This window comes from Lepisma saccharinum, chromosome 7 (assembly GCF_977018435.1).
Source record: "Lepisma saccharinum chromosome 7, izLepSacc3.1, whole genome shotgun sequence".
NCBI classification, from domain to species: domain Eukaryota; kingdom Metazoa; phylum Arthropoda; class Insecta; order Zygentoma; family Lepismatidae; genus Lepisma; species Lepisma saccharinum.
The window spans coordinates 89,364,161-89,386,688 of NC_139235.1; the positions used below are offsets into that span (position 1 = coordinate 89,364,161).

The window sequence follows — 22,528 nt, forward strand, 5'->3', positions numbered from 1 at the left end:
CAGATCCCACTTTAAACTGTAGGTTCAGTCCCGATTAGCCTTTCTGTGCAAAAAGTGGACTTACAACAACAAGACAAGTAAATAATTTTATGCTTCTCATTCTTGTTGTTGAATTTGTTTTTAAGTACACTTTATGAACAGAAAGGCTAATCGTGACAGGATCTACAGTTCAAAGTTGAATCCGAAGATGTCGAACCAGGAACCCCTTGATTACAAGGCAGATTCTTCTTGTTGGACAAAAAAATCACCAATTAGCTTCATGATTCGGTGTCAAATACAAAGCTGATAATCAGGAATCAATTTGAGGACTGTATGTTCGAAAGGAGCATAATTTTCATGTAGACATGAGTTAAGCAACCGGCAAACAAAGGGTGGCATGGCCCTACTTAGTGGGGAGGGTGTTTTCGTTTTGAACTGTTAAACATTTTAGGGAAATGCGTAGAGCGAGTGGGAAAAAATGGCCAGATATTTATTAAACTTACCTTAACTGTCGATAGATGGCACAGTGGATCGTATTATTTATATGTTCTTAAAATGCAAAAAAGTTGAAAGGTAATTCAGTAATGTTCATGTATTCAGTACTTCTGTACTGAATTCTAAATGAATTAATGATAAATGTGGCTTTTATTTGGTATGTTATCGAGAATTCGCAACAAAGGCTCAATTTAACCAAATAAAAATATTACATGCAGTTTTCTTTATCAACTGACAACAGGAACTGTCATGGAACAAAATATTTCAGGAGGTACGTTTTTTCAGATTAGCCAAAAGTGGTAGAAAAGAGGCGCAAATATATACAGATATAAACAATTCCATTAGATAGTATCAAAATCACAATAACTCAAGAGGAATTGTGTTTGGTATGCTAGTAGCCCCGTCTAGTAGTTAGCTGTACTGCATTTTGTACTTACTCTGCACTTGCGCGTATAGTTGGTTACACGGTGCAACACCGACTTGTCTACTTCGTTGATTTATTGGCAAGTAGTGTATTTGGTGTCTTCACCGTTTGCACTACTTTCTGGGGTGGTGTAATGTGTGGTTTATGGTCACGTGGTGCGTGCTAACTAATCAAATGACCGTTGAAAGCAGCAGATATTCATTTGTTGAATCTTCTGAACTTGAACACTGCTATTCGTCTACTTGGTTGAACGTCATTTCCTTGCAGCAGCTTGACACCGGGATACACCTGCACTACATCTAGTGTCAAAACGTGCAAGGAACTAGACGCGGCTAGTGAAGGCACTAAGGAGGCAATGTATTTCTGTGGACACTAGTTTGAGGAGCATGACGTAAATTAGAGACAATATACATACAGCTTTTACCAAAATTGTAGCACAATAGCTTTAAAATCAGTCGCAAATTCACGGCATTTCTCAATGAAGACGTCATTTGTAGCTGCGACACTTCATTCCATGCTTATTCCTCGAGCCAAATAGGGTAGGATACGCCCTCTTGCATCTCCTGTAATGCAGGTAGAACAGGACAGGCTCTTCACAAGGTCACCTCCCATATAAGGACAAACGGAGTACAGCAAGACGCTTGTCGCAAATTCACTTTCGTCTCTTTTTCGTAAACCTGCACGGCGTTTCTCATTCTGGTATTCAGGTCTTCTCTCGTATTACACAACAGTCGGGAGCGTTCGACTTTCCTGCACGTTGATCACTGGAATGTTCGCGTCTGTGGTCATAGATGGCGCAGCCGGCGGAGAAACAAAACATTCTTCAAATCCAGATGAAGACATATTATTCTTATTAGTAGGATCCGGATAATTACATGTCTTTCTCTTCTGTTGACAATTCCAGATCAAGTCAGTGAAATAAGGTTATATGCAAAACAGTGCCTAAAAATGTGTATTTTAAAGTAGATATATTACATATTTTTTGTAAGTACAAGCACATGCATTTACATTTGGCATTTTCATTTGCTTTGAAATTTCATTATTACTTCGTGTAAAGTGGAAAGAACCTGTTTCATGACAACAAAAGTTTCATAATTGGAAATTCGAAGTACATTATTTAATTAATTAATTACTGCTTTCAACAGAGATAAAACCTCCAATTACATAATTGATACACATTTATTGATTTATGCACAACGAACAAAATGAACTAATACAATTAGCATGTAGACCGCAAGTAAACAATTAAATAATCACAAGAAATCCAAGTAACCAATCGGGATCTTACACATTCACTTTACCTGAAAATACTGTATTTGATGCTTCTGTTCGTTTGTCTATTTTGAACAATTTTTGTTTCAAGAAAATAAGACAGAAATCCTAGTAATAAGAAGAAGCTACATCTTTCTTACTTTTCAATGGTTTCGGTGGCTTTTTAAATACCAGAGGCGTCTCGTGAACGCATGCGGTGCATGCTGCGCATGCGTCAATTGTGGGAAAAAGGACAGCTTGCTCTGCGACGACATTAATGAGCATTTCATATAGAAGAGGTATTTATTTTACACGAGAGCGCTCAACTAAGCTTATACTCGTATTACATTTCTTGGATCTGAAGTGACGCATACGTCAATTGTGGGAAAAGAATTATTACTTTCTTTCACTTCAGATCCAAGAAATGTAATATAAGCTTAGTTGAGCGCTCTCGTGTAAAATAAATACTTCTCCTATATGAAGAAATTAGAATGTCGAAATGCTCATGAATGTCGTTGCAGAGCAAGCTGTCCTTTTTCCCACAATTGACGCATGCGCAGCATGCGTTAACGAGACGCCTCTGATATATACGTACATATTTTGTCCCTCACCGTAGCTGTGCAGCCCTAAGCCGCAAGGTTTGGACTCGGGCTACGGGACGCGCTCAGGTTCGAGTGTCCCGGGGGAAGCGTAACATTTTTTCTCCTGAGATTTCGGCCTGTGTATAGAACCCGTGGCCACCTACCATCGTGAGGAAATTGGGGAGCTACGAATGAGTAGCGTAAACCGGTCGTAGAAAACATACAACAACGACTGAGTGTTCGTCGTGCTGACATGTCACCCCCTAAGATGGGAATGAGGGCGGCAGTCGGTAGTTAGGCACTGGACCTCACGGCTGTTACCACAAGGGTTATTTATGCATAGATTTTATTTCGTTTTAGTAAATACGTTATCCGGCCCTTGACTTATTTAATACCTTAAACGCCTGGAAAGGCAGAAAATCAATGCAGATTCGAAATAGCTACCTCAATGAGGGTCAGTTCTCTATTTGAGCATAGTTAAAAATAAAAAAAAATATTCAAGTATGTTGTTCAGTTTTTTGTCCTTGGTTATGCGGTTATTAAATTAATTCAAGGTGTTCAATGAGAGAGGGTTGGAAGGCTCGACCGAAACTTTGGCAGCCGGAAGGGCGTTTTTTTTTACTTCAAATTTTCCTCTCCATTCGAGAAACCTCTTTGATATTCCAAAATATGAAAAATTACATACTCTCAGAATTTCTTCTAGAGCATTGACGTCAATTTTCGTGTAGTTTTCTTTCACTGTTGTCTAGATATTATCAATAGTTTAAGAGACTTACGTAATCGCAAAACTATTGAGAATATCTAGCAGTGAAAGGAAACTACACGAAAATTCATATCAATGCTCTAGAAGAAATTCTAAGCGTATGTAATTTTTCATATTGTGGAATATCACAGCGGTTTTTCAAATGAAGAGGAAATTTTTTTAAAAAATCGCCTTTACGACTACCAAAAGTTCAGACGAAAGCATTTTCTTTAACATTTTTGCTAGCATATGCTATGTAAATGCTTCCAAAAATCTTATAGCAGGTAGTACTTTACACGCAAGCATTTTGCGATTACAATGTATAACATATACAGCATGAAAGGCACGTCGAGTTACACCATCTATGCTGAGTGCACGGTGTTTACAATTGAAACAACTAAATTATTCTTCCATACATGTACAGTAAACGTTGTAAAGTATATATTCAATCAGCGCCATTGTTTTACACCTAATACCGTTTTATACAAAACGTTATTCATCTCGGTTGAATAGTTATCGGCTTTAAAAAATGTGAAGTGATACAATGTTTACATCTCACGCTGCCGCCATTACAACTGCACTCGTGACCTAGAGGTCGCTTCTGATTGGTTACGCTACGAAAAATGCTACGGACCGAGCCTATCCTTGAGAAATGACATGAAATATGCCATGGCATCTGAAATGCCATAAGATTTCTCACTTTACACGGTGGCATTTTGGTCATGAAAAAAGTGCTAAGGAAAATGCTTTCGTCTAAAGCTGGCCTTAGATTCCCCATTAGACCAGCTGCTCGCATGAAAACAATAACCGCGTCGGTCTACCTGCTGTCAGTAGATGCCATGCCTGACCTTGGGGAACTCGATGTGCCGTGGAAGAATATGGGGCCACACCCTCTGAGCCGTGTGGGAGACCAAGTTCAAGAGATCTGAGGTGATGGATGCTCCCTGCTAAACCATATGCTTTTGCACAACCACTCCTGTGTCTGCGCAGAGGTGGGTTTGTCGGCGCTATTGTTCAGTGCGGCAGTGGGCGGGTGGGTTCGCTTTGCACATCGCCAGATGCTGCAGGTGCGGAACATAGGCTCTATAAGACACGGGTGGACCCAATGTGCGAATTCAAATTATTGCAATTTGAAGGCGTGTGTGTCGGGGCGGGGGCAGGGGCAGGCATTTTATTTCGGAGGGTGCTCATTCCTTATCAGTAGCAGCAATTTAAAGGCGAAAAAGTGAGAGGTGGAAGCCCTGAAAATAAATTTCGCAGTATATTACAACTTATTTTACAAGATGTTTAATCCTGCTAAAGAAGTACAATTAATTACCACTATACACTATTCAAATGAGATATTTTTACGATTTCTGGCGAGCTTCAGCCTCCCGAGCCCTCCCCCTGGCTACGTGCCTGGACGGGAGTGCCATATACTCTTAAATTCAGGTAAGAAATGCCTAAATGTACACTCCTGTTCTGAAAAGTGACACATTATTCAACTGTTCAAACCTATAGTGTGCCACTTTATGTGAACATGGGTGTACAACAAAATTATTCGATTTCGATTTATTGCTTGTTTATTTTACTTCGCTTTTCTTCCACTTTTGTCTAATCGCGAAGACGAGGATGAAATTGAAAAAGGGAGTCCAACAATGAACACCCATGCCCTGGTTGGGATTCGAACCCGGCACCCCTGGCCATGTGCGTAACTTGGGACCTAACTTTGAGGGGCAGAATCAAACTGGGAGTAATTTTGAGGGGTAGAATCAAACCTGAGGTTTAACTTTGGGAGAAGAGACTCTAAAAGTTTTCCATCCCATAAAAACAGTTTCCAGGATTATTTGCTACATAACTGAGACGTTTGTGAAATCACAAATATTAGTCTTTCTTACTTTGCTCCTCAGGTACCCTAACTTGTAAATTGTAATAAACCCGAAAAATTGGGGGGGGGGCAACTGCCCCCTTGCCCCCGCCAAGTCACGCCTATGCCCCTGGCGACATGGAGCGCTGAGATTTTTATGCAGCACTTCTTTATACAGCTTGTTCGTCAAAGGTGCAGTTCGCTTCGGTATACAGCATTTTTGACTAAGGTGCAGTTCGCTTCTTTACACAGCATTTTTGTCCAAGTTGCAGTTCGCTTCTTTACACAGAACTTTTGTCCAAGGTGCAGTTCGCTTCTTTACACAGAATTTTTTCCAAGGTGCAGTTAGCTTCTTTATACAGCATTTTTGTCCAAGGTGCAGTTCGCTTCTTTACACAGAATTTTTGTCGAAGGTGCAGTTCGCTTCCTTACAGAGCATTTTTGTCCATGGTCAGTTTCACCGTCATTGGACAAAAATGTTGTATAAAGAAGCAATTGTAGCACTATAGCTCGACCACAAGGAAAAAAACCTTCCGTCCAAAGCGTTCGCGCAACTTCCCTGCCGTTATCGGTGTTCGGGGCAGTGTTGCCAGGTCAGATTTGAAAAATTCGGGAGATTGTTCCTTGGGAAACCAGAAGATCTGCTACAAAATCCGATGATCTAATAGTAGCGGATGAACGACATTCTTGGGGGCGCACTGGGGGGGGGGGGAGGGGACGTTCACAGATTTCTTCCAGTGAGGGGGAAACAATGTATATTTATCAGGCGGGTGAACGAGGCATATTACCCCGTAATAATGTTGACCTCTCAGAAAACACCACTTGAGTTTGAAATTATCACGTTCCTACATCCCTATTATAATAATGGATGTAAATTACTGTGACTAAAATCAACTCATACGTCTGAAATAATGGGTACTTTTGTGTCAACATTCATTTTCCAGAAAAGGGGGGGGGGTGGCGACCATCCTTGCACTTCCTTCTGGACGTCCATGAGGCTATATAATTTTGTAGAAAATTAAATATTTAAGTATAGAATAGCAAAGGGTCACAGAAAAAGCTCCCTGCTGGAGTGGCGCGCATTGTTTACGGTGTAAACGTCACAGATACGTTTGTACGTTTTGTAACAATGGTGCTAAACCCAGAACTCTGTGCTTGGCGAAAATAAACCGAAGATCTCCATTTCAGGAGTGGACATGTTTCAAACAAAAGAAAGTAAACCGCCCGAGGGAACCGACCAACATCTTTAATCTCTTCTGCATTTTCCGGTTAGAGGGTGCGTGGAAAACACCCTCAAATTTGCCCTTTCTCAGCACCGACACAAGGGGTTTGCGATGCCTCTATTATCGCGAAGAATTTTTATGACAGGAAATGGTAGAAAGTTGTGTTCACAGATGAAGCTAACGTGCCGCCTTTCGTTGTCGGCGATTTTCCACAATCCTTCAAGTCGAATGCTAACAATAACAAATCAATTTGTCTTCTGCTGGTGTTCGGTGTACAGCTATCGATAGGGGTGGCACGCGTTCTGCACCATAATGAGAAAATGCATTACATATGTGAAATATATTTGGTGAATTAGACAGCATGTGTTCCTCAATAATTCAAGATAGCAACGCTTATGCTAGGGTGCCACCCATCCTCCCCATCTGCTAGAAATACACACACACACCCACAAACACATGCACGTATAACATAATTTGCCCACGCTACGAAGTCAGTGCTTCTACCTCGTAAGGCAAGTACATTTCACTGTGTTTGTGTCACTTCATCCATTTCATCAGTATTTCATTCATCCATATTGTCGTACTTACCCGTAGAGGCACAAAAGCGACGTAAAATAACTAAAATAGAAATAGAGTTTTGGGGTGGGATAAAATACAGCCATCTAAAAAGAGTAATGTAGTAAAAGTAATAAAATAATGTCCTAGCACAATTGAGTAGCGTTTGATTTGATTTTGATTTGGTGTTTTAAGTCCACTTTATGCACAGTAAGGCTAATCGGGACTGGGCCTACAGTTTAAAGTGGGATCCGAACCACTTGTGCCTCCACCGGGTATCGAACCCGGGACCCCTTGATTACAAGGCGACGACGATACCACTGCGCCATCGGGGAGGCCCGTGAGTAGCGTTTGACATAATTTCACAGTTCAAACAGCACTTTTCACGGCTGAGTGAAGTTCCACTCCACATCTCCCCTCCATGTTCAAGTAAGATGAGCAGGGAACGTGTTTTTAAGCTGGCCGTTGGAGGTTCCATAGCAATAGTTTATTATGGAATCCTACCGAGAAATCAATAGGTCTGGCAACACTTACGTTGGCCGCTCTGAAGGCTCCTTCCTCCTGTCTTTTTCCCCCACCCGCCAGCGCGATGGGGTCTGCGCAGGTTTCTTTCCTTGTGGTTCCACTATACTAGTGACTACTAAGAAGAACATGAAGTGATGTGACATAATCCAATAGAAAATGGCACCCGTTGATATTTAAATGCACCGAAGCTTTCCCTGCGTGGGAGGACCAATACAAGTTTTCTAAAATAGGCACTAGCCGAAACATCTGACCGCTCTTACGCAACCTGAAACCACGCAGAGGTCTATTTTGGCCTCGGTCCAGCTGGGAGCATGGCCTTGTATGACATTGTGCGTCAATGCGCATATCACGCACGATCTCTTACACAATCCTGTCCGCCCATTCTGCTCATCTGTGTTTCCAGAAGCCTTGAATGTCCAATCAGGCGTTGAAGATTAACAATTAGGTTACCTTCTTAGCAGGCACGTAGGCAGGGAGAGGGCTAAGGAGGGTGAAGCTCCCCCCCCCCAAATCCTACAAATATGTAATTTAAATGCTATTTTTATTGTTAATAACAGAAATAAAGTTATAACCACAGTAAAAACTGCATTACATCGAAAAAGGGTTAGTGTACAATAGAGGAAAAAGTTATATTTTTATTTTCTACCATTTAATCCAATGAATAAATGGATCCACAGCTTCCAAAACTTCTTTGTGAGAGGTCACAGAATATAAACTTTATGAATAAAATTTACCACTATCTGTTAAAGCCTTTTTTGAACGATTGTGTAAACGTTAAGAACATATTACAATAACTATAATTTTCAGTACACTAACTGTACAAGATATAAGAAAAATAATGGACAATAATTGTGTTAGATATTCACTGAAACGGATCACTCTCTTCACTTACTTAATAACAATGAATTTGGATTGAAATTGGTATATTTTAATAACTTATAATAGTTACTGTAAAATAACAATAATTATTATTGTCAGTATTATTTGTACTAATCAAGTCTTAATATGCCCTACCCCCTCTACAAATATTTCTGTCAACTCCCGTGCTGATAAGTTATGAGCCCCATGGGCGTCCGGAAGGGGGGGCAAGGGGGGGCCGTGGCCCCCCCCTGGAAAATGAAAGTCAACCAAAAATGATGTATTTCACACATATAATTTCATTTTAGCCACAATAATATGTGTTAATTATTGCATGAACATCATAAATTCAAATTTAAGCAATGTTTTTTTTTAGAGAACAACACTTTTTGGAGAGAATGTGCCTTGTTTGGCCCCCCCCCTGGAAAGAAAATACCTTCCTTGCCCCTCCCTGGAAAAAATCCTGCGGACGTCCATGATGAGCCCCCGAAATAAAATTCTGACTGCGGACCTGCTTCTTAGTGTGATAGATATTTAAAGCCCATTTCTACGATTAAGAAGACAAGATTTGATTTTGTGCTTGGGTGGGAGGGAAGTAGGGCAGGAGGAAGAGCTTTGTTTAAAAAAACTTTCATGTTTTTTTTCAAGTGCAGAGGTCTATACCAATATACAAATGCTTCAGTTTTTTTGCCATACATGAATTTATAATACACGCATGTTAGGTTATTCAGTTCAAGAAATTGTGCGATAAATATTTGGTTTATTTTACTTAATTTTTCTGCCATTTCTGGCTTATCGTGAGTGATAAAGATGAAATTGATGAAGGGACACTCACAAAGAATCGTGAGTCGACTTATCAACGTGCTAGGCTACAAATGAACGTTGCTGCTTTGTAATCAAGGGGTTCCGGGTTCGATATCCCGTGGAGTTCGACTTTCAACTGTAGGTCCAGTCCCGATTAGCCATTCTGTGCATAAAGTTGACTTAAAAAAACAAACTCGACGTTTGGCAAAATATTTTGAAATTATTCCTTTCATATGCCCATCAAACAAAAAAATTTACAGAACGTAATTTCATATTCCAAAATTATTTACACGGCAGTTCTGATTTCGTGAATAATTATATTAGAGAAGTATCACCTTTAACTACATCAATATTCATCTATCTTTTGATACTGAAGCCGACTACTTGATATTCTAACAAGATTCAACAACTTGTTAACACTTTTATCTACGTATTTCAAACTAAAACTCACTCTTCTAATAATTTCAATGTTACTCCACTTCTTGAAACACTGGTACTATCATAGCAAGTATCTAGTGTTTCATTGCACGAATTGTTGAAAACATTGTAGAGTCAGATGTAGTACTGCAATTAAACAAGGTCATTTCACTTTAGAAGGCCACGACTCAGACCTTGCCCTCAGAGTCAGCCAAGTATGTAGATTTAACTCTTGTTCATTCCGTCAAGGAGACTCTTGCATTAATAGAATTGTACATAAAGTCGTGGACAAGTTAACGTAACTTTTGCGTAAGCATAGTCTTTGAACTAACCGAGCTATTTGATTTCGTTGGTAATAGATATCAAAAGAAGTTATAGAAGAAATATCAACCATTTGAACTGGACCAAAAAGGTATGAATTATTGGACGACTAATGAATGCCTAAGACAGTCACGCATTTCTGCTGCCAAATATCGAGATGAAATGCAAGTGTAGGCAACGTGATTGTCAAAAGTTGTACAGTAGATTGCTTAAGTATTACTATGCAAATTGTCCACAACTAATTTAATTGAATTTTCTCCTGTTTTTCTACATGATTTTAAGGAATGACTTTAAGCGGATTCTGATGCAGAGATTGTCAGCTTATTTGCTGATGTTCTGTGTGTTGTTGAATCTTGCATTGCGTAAAATAAAGTGAATGAACATGGTGATAGACAATTTGCTTCTTATTATTTATGCAACGCACTCTACTGGTGGTGTATTTGTTCGATAAGATATTTAAGAAAAATATATCTTATTATAGGTATGAAAATCAGCTTTGTTTTTAATAATTGTTAATACATACTGGCGTATGTGGTATAGGCCTAAATTTGTTCTGTGTTATTCTTGTGAATATCCGAACGACTATACCGAAGTTACGAAATGTTTATGATTCAAGTACTAAATGTTATAATATAACGAAAGAAGATCTTTAAAGCACAAAGAGTACAGGATCGTGGACATATACCCCGCTAGGAAATTACGGTGATTAGGATGTACAGTCAACGGTAAAGATAATGGTAAGCAAATAGTCCACCGCTATTTTTATTACTTTTTTTTATTCTACATCCTGTGTTGTTTTAAGGAATGAAACTATGTTGGTTCGAAGCAGGCATCGTTCTCTGCTTATTGACGTCATAATTTCAATTCATTGTCATCACATTGTGTAATACAGACCGAATGAAAATGGTGGTGGACAATTTGCCTACTGTTTCTTTCGCCGTTGGGTGTACAAAGAGGGCCTAAACCAGATTTACTATTATATTTTCTTCTATGCAGTTACTTCAAAATGTGCTTGACCTTTTAAACAGTAACGTCTTTTTAAATATTGTTGTACACAGCGCCTGAAGTGGAAAATGTTAGCTTTGGGGGAGTCGAGCCTTTAACCCATCTTCATTCCTTGTGAGACAGGTTCACTTATCAGATGACGTACAACTTACAAATTCAAGCAAACAATGAGAACTGTTTTGAATTGTGGTTCGTAAATATAAAAGTTGAGAACCGCCACATAGTATCGCGTTGTATATGGAAATCCTGCACTTGCTTCTTCATGAATGAATATTCATATTGACAAGCACATGAATGCCCTGATATAGTTTCATATGCAAATGTTAATGAGCTGTAAGGCAAAATTGGAGCACCAAGTCATTCACATTGTACTACCAAGATATGCAGCTAAACACATTTCGTCAGTAACATTACAATAAATGAATGAGAAAATGTTCCAGAAGCTTAATTTGCAGGAATTCCGTAGTCCTTTTAACATTATTCATACGATAGGTAAGGAATAAATGTCATTTGGCAGTAATGTATAATGCAAAATTACTTAAGAAATTTAGGCCACATGGAATGTGGAAGCCATTTGACTGTCAGCGTTTGCACTAGAGCTGAGAAAATATCGCATTAAGGAATAATTCTAGATTATATGTTAAATACTGTTTTCCAGTATCACACTAAAAGAGCCTTTTGTAATGTAAGTATTACAAGAGAAGATATTAATAATTTATATAGCTGTGGATTATATTGAAATATTGTTTATTACTAAATTTTTTATTGTTATTTTTGCATAGTGGTATACATTTGGAGAGCAAATGATTTCATGTTCATTGCCACATTACCATCTATAAACTGTACAGTGCATCTTACTTCATTGTGATTTTTTTTCACTACAAATAAACGAAGCATTTTTAATACCATGTCTAAAGTAAATTGGGGAAATGAAACAAATCAGACGCAAATTATAGTCCTAAGAACGAATATAATTAATATTAACTACATTTATTGTAGTTTCAGCTGTAATTATTAGAATTGTTAATTACATAGATGATCTGCAGAAATTCTTGTAAATTCAACCGCGTTTCATTTGTTACAGATTTTAATTGCAATAATGTTTTGATGTCAGTTTCAGCTCTTGTATTTATTACTCATTTTATACTACCCAATATATCTTTTTACAAACAATGATCATTTCAGCCATGTTTCTTACATATGAAACCTTTAATTTGTATTATATGCAAGATGCGTTTAATGATTCCAGTTTTATTCCTTTCCCATTTTCCCCTTGTACCGTTAGTGGTTCGATATAACTTATATATATATGATATTTATTTTATTTATGCCCCGTACAAGTGTTGTCCATTATTGCAATATTTTTCTCGCCGTAAAGATATTTTATGTAAACGCTTTACCTCTGTTATATGTACACATCTTCTTCTTCTTTATACGGCTCTACAATGCTTTGTGAGTTTTGGCCAGCTCAACAATATTGTGTCACTGCTTTCTGTCTTTTGCTGGTCTCCAATTTCTAACTTTCATTCTCCTCAAATGTTCTTCGACGTCAGCTTCCCATTTCTTTTTTGGTCTTCCTCTTAATCTAAATGAAAATGGTATCCATTTTGTTATTCTTCTAACTGTTCTAGCTTCCTCCATCCTTTCAATATGGCCTAACCAAGCTATCCTTCGAGATTTTACTTCTCTTACTAGTATATTCTTTTGTTTTATCAATATATCCAGTTCATTATTTGTTTTTCGAATATACATTTCCTCATTCACCTTGTTTGGTCCAAATATCTTCCTCAAAACTTTTCTTTCAAAGATCAAGAGCTGTTCTTCGATTGTTTTTTCTTTAGTGTCCATGTCTCACATGCATAGATAACACATGGTTTTATTGTAGAGTTATAAAGTTTTAACTTAGAAGTTCTAGTTATTAACTTGGTGGTGAACAGGTTTTTATATGCATAAAAAGCTCGATTGTTTGTCGCTATCCATTCTTTGATCTCCTCTTCCATAGTATTGTTAATGTTTACTAACCTAGATATTTAAAACCATTAACATTTTCAATTTTACCCAATCTTTCGACTGCAGGATTTCTTGAGCATTTCATGTATCTTGTTTTAGCTGTATTTATTATCAGGCCAGCTTTTCTTGAGTCTTCTGCTAATTTTTTGAAGGTATCTTCCATCATTTGTTTCCCGTCATATACATATTTATTATGTTTATTTGCAGCTAATTCTCATCATATGAGAATCTTGGACAAAGGAATTTCTACTCAAACAATTCATCTTTGAATTACTTTCTTGAATTCTTCTATCTATTCTTGTCTCTCTCGCACTTCTCACTTACATTCTACCTTCTTCGGTTTATTTTTCTAATTTCTTATCTTCTCTATCTCTCTTGTTTGTTATCCCATTTTTGTCTCGCTTTCTTTATATTTCTTTTTCTTCTCTTTTCATTTTCTTCTCTGTTTAATTTTTATGTACGTGTAGTAGATGAACAAGAAGCTACTGTCACTTTTTTTTATATACAGTATATACATTTAAAGGTTTTTCACTGACCGAAAAGAAACGTATTATTCTTGAGAACAAATGTAAATAAAACATATCATTATTTGTTTCACCTGATTACTCTTGATAATGGCCATAAATAAATCAACGAGTCAATCTCTGATTTAAACGTAAAACTCGTTTTGACTCGGAATTATGTCGTCAGGCGGAGGGCGCTTCAATTCTTACTATTCTCCATTCACTGTAAGAAGGAAGTAAATGTAAACAAAACTACGTGACATGTGAGAAAATGTTCATCTCCTATGTGCTAGTACCTGTTATTTTGGTCTTAGCTGTACAGCCCACAATATAAGGGACCACAACTTCAATATATCAGTTACGATGAGTGATACGGCTTTTTCACATGCACTACTTTCATGCGCGGAAGATTTCTGAGCAGCTGCTAATCGAACAACAAATAGGATTTCTCAGACGTCAGCTGTGTTTGTTTACATTAACTTCGACAGGATATAGAATGGTTCTCATTTACTACATTGTTTGTAAGTTAAGGATTGAATGGTGACAAATATGTTTGGCAATCTTTCGCTTATTCTTTCTCTGTTTATTGCAGGAGTATCTGACTGCTGTCAGGGACAACCAGGATGTTCGAAGGGCAGTGATTGAGCGGAAGGAACGACCAGGAGCCTTAGTCCCTAGCGGGCCTCGGGTTGTGCACCAGTCGAAGAAGAAGCACAAAATCATCGACACAGAAGACAAGGAGGAGCTGAGTGAAGTGAAGGACGGGAATGTGATCACGGAGACGAAGACCACCAAGGAGCACGAGGAGTTCCGTACGGAGGAAGTGCCCGATGACGATTTGCACGACGGGCGAAAATCTGGCTCTGAGAACGAGGAGACCAAGGAGAGCTCGCACCGCTACTCCCACACCAAGGACCAGGATTTCGTGGAGTACATCGCGGTGCCCAAGGGAGGGAACCTCTCCGAAGGGGTTAAGGTAGGGGAGGAAATGAGGTTCATGTCCGAAAACATCGAGGGAGAACGTGAAGGGGAGGCTCAGGATCACGAATGGGAGAGTCTGTCCGCCAGGTTGCGTCGGATGCGACGTCAGAAACGCGGTATTCCAGCGACGACGCAAGCGAACTTGACTGCTGCTGAACGGAAGGACGCACTGACGAAGCGACCTCTAGATTTCGACGAAGAGGAGGAAACTCGCAAGCTGGAGACCAATAAGTGGTTGGAGAGTCATTTTGGAAGCGAGTCCAGGTCTTCCAAAGACTCTCTCGAGGACGAGGAGGAGGGTGTGCAGAGGACTGCCAGCCCGATGCCACCTGTTGCTAATGGTATCAACGTGACCATGACCTCTCGACCTTTGACAAGCAAGGTCGGCGGGTCCGCCCCTACCCCTCCGCCACCGCCGCCAAAACCGAGCCCCAAGGCGTATCTAGCGACGGTCAATTCGTCGTCCAGAGTGTTCCTCTCGTCGCCAGAATCAGAGGCGTCGGAACGCGAGGCGCGCTTCCAAGGTGTCAACGAGTGGTCCGAGAGGAACGTCAGAAAGACGGAGCACGAGTATCGCTCCTTCCCCGTCCGCCCCGACAGAGTTAAGGTCCTCCCAACCGGACCAGGGTTAACATTCAAAGGCGCTGAGAGATCTCACCAGAGCTCCACGCCCTTGTATTCGCCAAGCTCCCCATTAGTCAAGTCACCTCAGGTACCCAATTATAATGGAAGAGATGCCAACGGCGGCGCTGTGAATGGGACAACGCCCCTCCGGAGAGACACGGAGGTGGAGTACGTGAATCACGTCAGGCAAAACAGAGAAGATTCCATTCAGACGAGGTATCGTCAAGGTGCCGAAAGGACCTACACCGCGTTCAGTGGTTACAGAAGCCCTTTGACCAAGGAGCCGCCCTACCGTCTCTGGGAGAGGATGGGAACTGCCGAGGAACCGCCGCCAGATTATCCACCGCCCCCTCCTCCTGAGGACGAACCGTACAGAGGAGATCCGTCTCCGCCACCCTCTCCCCCAAACCCATCACCCCCACCAGCGAAGGAGCACAAGAAGCAGAAGACGCGTTTTGCGGAAGCGGTCGACCACAAACCTCACAAGTCGAGCCACCAGAGCGCTTCTTCCAGGATAGGGGAATCCTTCCGCAAACTGGTCGACAAGCTCCGTCCCGACGACAAGCACAAGCGTCGATCCCCGTCGCCTCGTAACCGGACCAGCAGCCCGGACAATGCAGGTTTTACCTACACGAATTACGTCAGCGGTACGTCATCGTCCGCGAACCATTACTATCGCGAGGGAAGGGCCGAGTCGCCTCGAGATTTCCCATATGAGGATCGGAGGCCGTCCAGCCCGAGCGGGAGGTGGGTAGATAGCAGGCGAGAATCTTCTGGCAGAGAAAGTCCGCCAGTACGACCGCCGCGCCATAGGAGTCGACACGGTCAGTCACCGCGCGCGGATTCTAGCATTCATATGCAAGTGCGTCGAGAATCGAACACGCAGACGAGACGCCACAGCAACGGCATGTACAGGCAACGGTCGTCGCCTGCTGTCCAGAGGTTCTACCTCGGCGAGGACCCATTCGGGGGGAGCATATACGGTCGCGAAAGTGAATACGATGGTGTAGTGCCAGCAAGAAGCAGGAAGCAGCGATCGCACAACAGTTCCCGAAGAGGAAGCCACGACGAGGCTTCAACGCCTCACAAAGTGTACGCCACCGCGACGGCCAACATTGGAAGCACCACTCTTGGAAGATTCAGCAAGTCCTCGAGTCGAATTCCGGTGGAAGTGTCGCCCGACTATTACAGAGCCCAAACCCTGCCTCGAAAGCTCCACGAGGATCGATCCACACCAAAGAAGTTCTACTTTGGTGAAGAATCCGAAAGGTCCCGCGCCTCTAACTCTTACTGGGAGAGTCGCTTGAAACGGAATCAACACACTGGCAGCCTCATCAACGTCTCCATTGTTAACCACGTGACGCCAAATTCCACCAGCAAGCCACCAAGCAGCCTAGGACCTGCCAAGCCTGCTCGGACATACCGCTCTTCGTTGACCAGAAGCAAAAGTTTCAACGTCCAACCGGAAGACAGGAATATCCGCTCCAGCCCTTCCTACACCTCAAACCCCCATCTCAACAAGCTAGAGGATTCTGCTCCTCCTCTAAAGAGTCCTGGCATCGTGACCAGCATCAGCAGAAGCCAGAGGGACTTGTCTGAAAGAAATGAAGACCTCTACAGGGACGATTCCAGAGGATGTTCGACAACGAAATACAGCATCAAAAAGGGCAACAGCTTAATGACCAATGGATTTTCATCATCGTCACCCCCAAGAGCCAAATCACCCTCTTCACCAATCAGGCTTTCTCCAATGACAAACGGCCATGACGAACAAACGACCAGAGTTAGGATGGAAACTGCTGAGACAAAGAAGAAACTCTTCATGCGAGGACTGCTGGATCGAGCACCTGAGCTTTTCATGACCTTACACGGCGACGAGGACATTTCTGACCTCAAGAACAACAGGTCGAAATCACCAATTCCGCCAACGAAGCCGCTCAGATCTAGATCGCCCGAGAGAATACGGAACAGCCCATCGCCTTCGCCGAACCGTATTTACACCAGCACGCCCTTGAAAAACGACAGCAAAAACAGCTACGTCAATGGGCATCTGTTGTCCCCCAACTACAACAGCAGCTCGTCCAAAGTCAACTACAGCAATTCTTTCCGTTCTACAACCAGCAATGACTCCACGTCTGGTCTGAGACCAAAAATAATGGTAACGAAGTCCCTGGACAGCTCAGATTACAGTTTTCGTAACGGCGATGTGTCCCGTGTAAAGCGAAGTTTGAGCCCGACCCACTCCTTTGATATCAATAATTCGTCAATGATGAAGAACGGTGGGCATTTGATACCGCGCGGAACGGCCGATGATTATTCCGAAACCATAAGAATTAGCTCCACATCGGATGACCCAATTAGGCCCAGTGTCACCAATACAGTGCAAAGCTTCTCCAAGAAGACCATCCCAAAGAGCAACGGACATGCAGCGGAAACTGTGGAATCGAGTGAAATTACGACAGTAACCAAAAGTAAATATCGTGAACCGGAAATCATCACGTACCCCAAAAATAACAAGTCTGTGAAGTACTATGACTACGGGCAACCAACCAGAAACGGAAGTGTAGTCATCGAAGTAAGAAACGACCGGAAGTGACGTCAAAACGTGTCGCCTTGATTTGTTGTGATGCACAAGACAAATATACCTCATAACCTACAGAACATTTATTATACACCCACCAGGCGTTTACTTTTGTAGGGGAAGAAAGAACTATACTCGTCAACTCACAAAAAAACTTATTAATTTTCCTTTTGCGAATTAATTCTAATTAATTCTGCACCGTGTTCACATATTCTTGTAGGTTATTAATCCCAGTTTTTATTTGTGAATCTAATTAATTTTTCGCACCGGTAAGTAAGTGTTTTACGTGCCAGTGATGTTGGCCGACAGATGGTGCTGATAGACATTCGATGTTCTGATTCGATATTCTTTTTTTTTTTGTTTTTGCTTAACGGTGGAAAAGTCAAGTGAGTAACACGAACGCATTGTAATATTTTGTGAATATCTAGAGAAACACGGACTAATAATTAACAGAACGCAAATCAAAGGGTCGTCTGTTGTACAGAAATGAATTTACACACATCAACAGGTGAGGATAAAAAGAAATCAGTGTATAGTGACGTGCCAAACGACATACTTCTTTGTTGTGCCAGAAATATGTTCTAATACTTCTATTTCAATACGAGAGCTTCCAGTAAGGTTATATTTCCCTCTAACACAATTGTATATAATGCCAAAATAATAACAGTAGGGAAAAAAAGAGATTCGAGCAGAATCTTGTACACAATATTAAGTAATGTTTTATGTAAAACCAAATGTAGTCAAATGACTGTTGGTAACAACATTGTTATTTCCAAAATTAATATATGTCTATTTACACGTTTAACAACGAGAATGTTGTTTTTATTGGCAAAAATAAAACCTGTTATGTTACAATGTGAGTGACATTAAACCAAATCATTGGGCGTTGTTTGCCTAGGTTGTAGGTTACTTGAAGCAGCTGAATTTTAGACTTTCCAACTCTCCCAATTGTTCTAAGAATTTAGTCTAATAGTCATGTACTAGGCTGCATTATTGCATAAGAAAAGGTGGTACTATTATCGTATGAGGGAAACACCTACGAATCATATATTTCGGACTTCTTTACATTGCTAACGTGTTATTTTCGAATGTGGAACATTTCCTAAAGTGAAATAATGCATATCAATGTCTATTTCTTACATTTACGAGTACTTACTGTTACTTGTTGTTTCGAATCTGTAACACATTATGGCTGTGATAGCGTACTGGTTTAGGGGGCGTTCTGAGAGTGTTTTGTCGATTTATGCAGTGTTGCAACCTCGTTCACCGGAAAATATCTACTTTCGTGCCCGGATTTGAAATTATGCTAATACGTCGCAAGGTTAGCCTCACAAACCGTTGACGTTAGCCCCAAAAACCATTCATGTTAGCCCCAAAAACCATTTTCCGTAAGGTTAGGTTAACTTAGGTTAGGCAAGCATAGTTAAAAAAAAAAAATACTCGACACGTCATGTTCTAGTGAAAACACGGCGAGGCTGAAACACTGGCTATGGGGTTGCATCATCTTAACACACGGAGCATTGCACTCTCGTGCAGAAAGCAAATGGCGGGAGCAGAAACAGCATGTCGGACAGAGATTTTCGCAGAAAACAACACACATTCACATTAAAATGGATCAAATCTACATTCAGGAACTTCCACAACGCTAAAGAAAATGATTTCCTTAAGTACTTTCTCCTGTAAATTTGAAGGAATCCATTTCCCTCATACGATAATGTTACCGAAAAGGTAATATACTGTAATATTACTTAAACTTCGTACAGTTATTGAGAGAATACTTTACTGTAAGATTTATTTCATCCATCAAACACATGCTCTGATATTTAATGTCAGTTTGTCTAACAGTACACTACAGTAAAGTAAAAATACAGAACACGAGTTTAACCTATATTTTATTAGGAACGACTGAAGATGACCAGACCCCTCTCCGATTTTCTTCATATTTGTCATACTCACTAATTGAGGCCTCCTAATCATGAATCTGAAGTTAAAAGTTAAAAGTAAAAACCTTCGATTTTCGAGAAATTTTTTGTTTCACAAGCAAATAAATATATAGATTCCTGATACTACCACGACACCAAATTTTATGTATGTTCGCCTAACCTAACCACACGTCAATGGTTCGCAATTATTTTTCAATTTCTAGATCCTGATACTACCACGACCCGAAATTTTAACTATGTTTGCCTAACCTAACCACACGTCAATGGTTCACAATTATTTTGCAATTTATAGACGTTTCCGACAAATTTTAACTTCAGATTCATCATTAGCAGGCCTCAATTAGTAAGTATGCCAAATATGAAGAAAATCGGAGAGGGGTCCGGGCATCTTCAGTCATACCTTTTATTATTTTAGTAACATTTGTTAATGGACTGATTTATGTGTAATTGAAAACCTATTAATGGAGAAAGAGTGTTGCTTTAAATGTATAAATTGAAAGAAAATAAGGAGCAAATGTAGAATATAGGGAATGTCTCCAATTTCATTAATATTTGGTATAGTAACTAAATTTGGCCTTCTAATCACGAATCTGTTGTTAAAACGCGGGAGAAAAATCGGGAAAAAAAGCCGATATAAGTGGATTTGTTTTAAAGGTGTATTGCATTGTTTTACGAACAAAATTTTAACTAAGCTTGCCTAACCTAAGCTTACCGGAAATGGTTCGTGGGGCTACCCGTGCTAATGTACAATTTGCACACGTGCTCCCCTCATTTTAACAACATATTCGTGATTAGAAGGCCAAAATTAGTTACTATACCAAATATTAGCAAAATTGGAGAAATTCTCTATATTCTACATTCCTACCAAAAAAATTGTACATTAGATTACCGTTTTCACAGTGATTTTTTTAAAATTTATTGCATCACATAACTCAACATTACTAACATAATCATGAAAGCCTATATCTTATTAAAAGTAATATCCACAGATATTTTAATTAACAAGACCAAATATTTTAAAATGAAGCCACACTGACTCGTATACTCAATTGAAAATAATTTTAATTCAGCCCTTGTTCACAGAATCACCACCGAAGCAAGAGCATAAAAATTATGGCCCAAATATCCATTGTTTAATTCCAAACTAATCATTGTACACGTGCACTTTTGACATAGTTCAATTTCTGTTAGTTTATACACATACTTCCCTGGCATATTTTAGTGGAGAAGCATTTTTCCTTCCACATACTCAAACCTCTTTGCAAGCAGCCATTTGTGTACGGTTGTCTTGGGTACGGACTGCTGCTGCTGCTACTACTATGTAACATGATGTGAATGTGTTTTACTTTCCTAAATACTTTCGTTATTAGGTTAGGCAGGTAAGGTTTAGGGGTCTTAGCATTAATGAAACACAATTCTCTGAGTGGTACTGACAATGGTTCTACATTGGCATGCAATGTTAATTGGTTGTTGTCCATTATCTAGTGCTTTTCAGTACACTTATTCTAACTCTACGCTCTTCTCTCATCTTCAATAACAAATTTATTTTTGCCGCTGCTGGGATAGCCTTCAAGATTTTACTACTATCCAACTACTCCAGATCGCCTCCGTGGAATTCTGTACAATTTTTTGCTCCACTCATGCTATTATTTCGGCCCAAGTTTCCTTTTGTTCTAATGCGATTTCGATTTACGCCGGCCCCCGTAGCACATCGTGCTACTGCACTAGGGGTCCTGCGTTCAAATCCCAGCCTGGGCATAGATGTTTGTGAGTGTCCCATCAGTGGCGTGCATACAAGGTAAGCTACCGAAGCATTGCTTCTAAATAAAATATGCAATAACGTAACAATATATTATGTCATTATAATCACACGATTATTCAATATCTAGATAAAACCATCACATTTCTTCGCTACAAATAGAACAAATACAGTCCCTGCAGAGCACACTGAGGTTGAGCTGAAGCAATCTTCCTCTCGCATCGGTTAAGCAGTGGCACCTCAAGGTCACGGGCCATGTTCGTGTATTTCTTCTGCAACCGAAGCTAGCATCGGACAGGGAGTTCGAGAGTGTTTCAACTCGTATTGTTTTTGTTTTTGTTTTTCCTCAGTTTACACGTTTGGTTTGCCGGATGTAGCCTATATGAAAATATGTGAAGGTATGGTACAGTAAAGTTTTAATCTCCGAGAAATTTATTTCTTCAAATTTACAGAAGAAAGTACTTACCGAACTGAGTTTCTGTACACTTTTGAAAGGTCATGGAAGTGTTTTTTCCCATCTCTTAATTTATTTCGCTGGTAAATCATGTATTTTTGAAGATTAATGTCAATCCGATGCACGAAAGCTGTTCCCTCTATGTCATCCCACTACGTGAACCAAATGTTGTGTGCGTTCGATGACGTAACCCCCAGTCAGTGTTTCCAACTATGTCGTTGTTTTGCAAGAACATGACAATTTTAACTATGTTTGCCTAACCTAACCTAACCCTGCATGGTTTGTGGGGCTATCCATGAATGGTTTGTGGGGCTATTTATGAATGGTTTGTGGGGCTACCTGCATGGTTCGTGGGGTTTTCGAACCTGGGAAAAAAATACAAAATCAGTAACATGAAAGTAGATATTTTTCGGTGAAGAAGTTTGCAACACTGCATAACCATTGACCATCGACAACGCTAGTCAAGATTTCTCAGCCATATTGTGTGTAACGCAAGCAAAAACGAACGAAAAAAATTACTTGAAATGTGGAAAATTGAGATTATTTGCGTGAAAAAAGCAAAATCCCACCTTCACAAATCCTCAGCAATGCAGAATATGTAAGTACCAATGTGAAAAATAAGAAAATAAACGAATTTGAGACTTTTC

General features: G+C 40.2%; 1 protein-coding gene across 1 annotated transcript in view; it reads left to right on the plus strand.

The window, feature by feature from the left end:
• chas (chascon) overlaps positions 1-18,564 on the plus strand; it is a 265,561-nt gene extending 246,997 nt beyond the window's left edge. The window contains exon 6 of the mRNA XM_083125578.1: positions 14,132-18,564. Within this exon, the coding sequence (XP_082981704.1) occupies positions 14,132-17,740 (3,609 nt within the window). The 3' untranslated portion in view covers positions 17,741-18,564. The remainder of the gene's footprint in view (positions 1-14,131) is intronic.
• Positions 18,565-22,528: the final 3,964 nt, after the last annotated feature.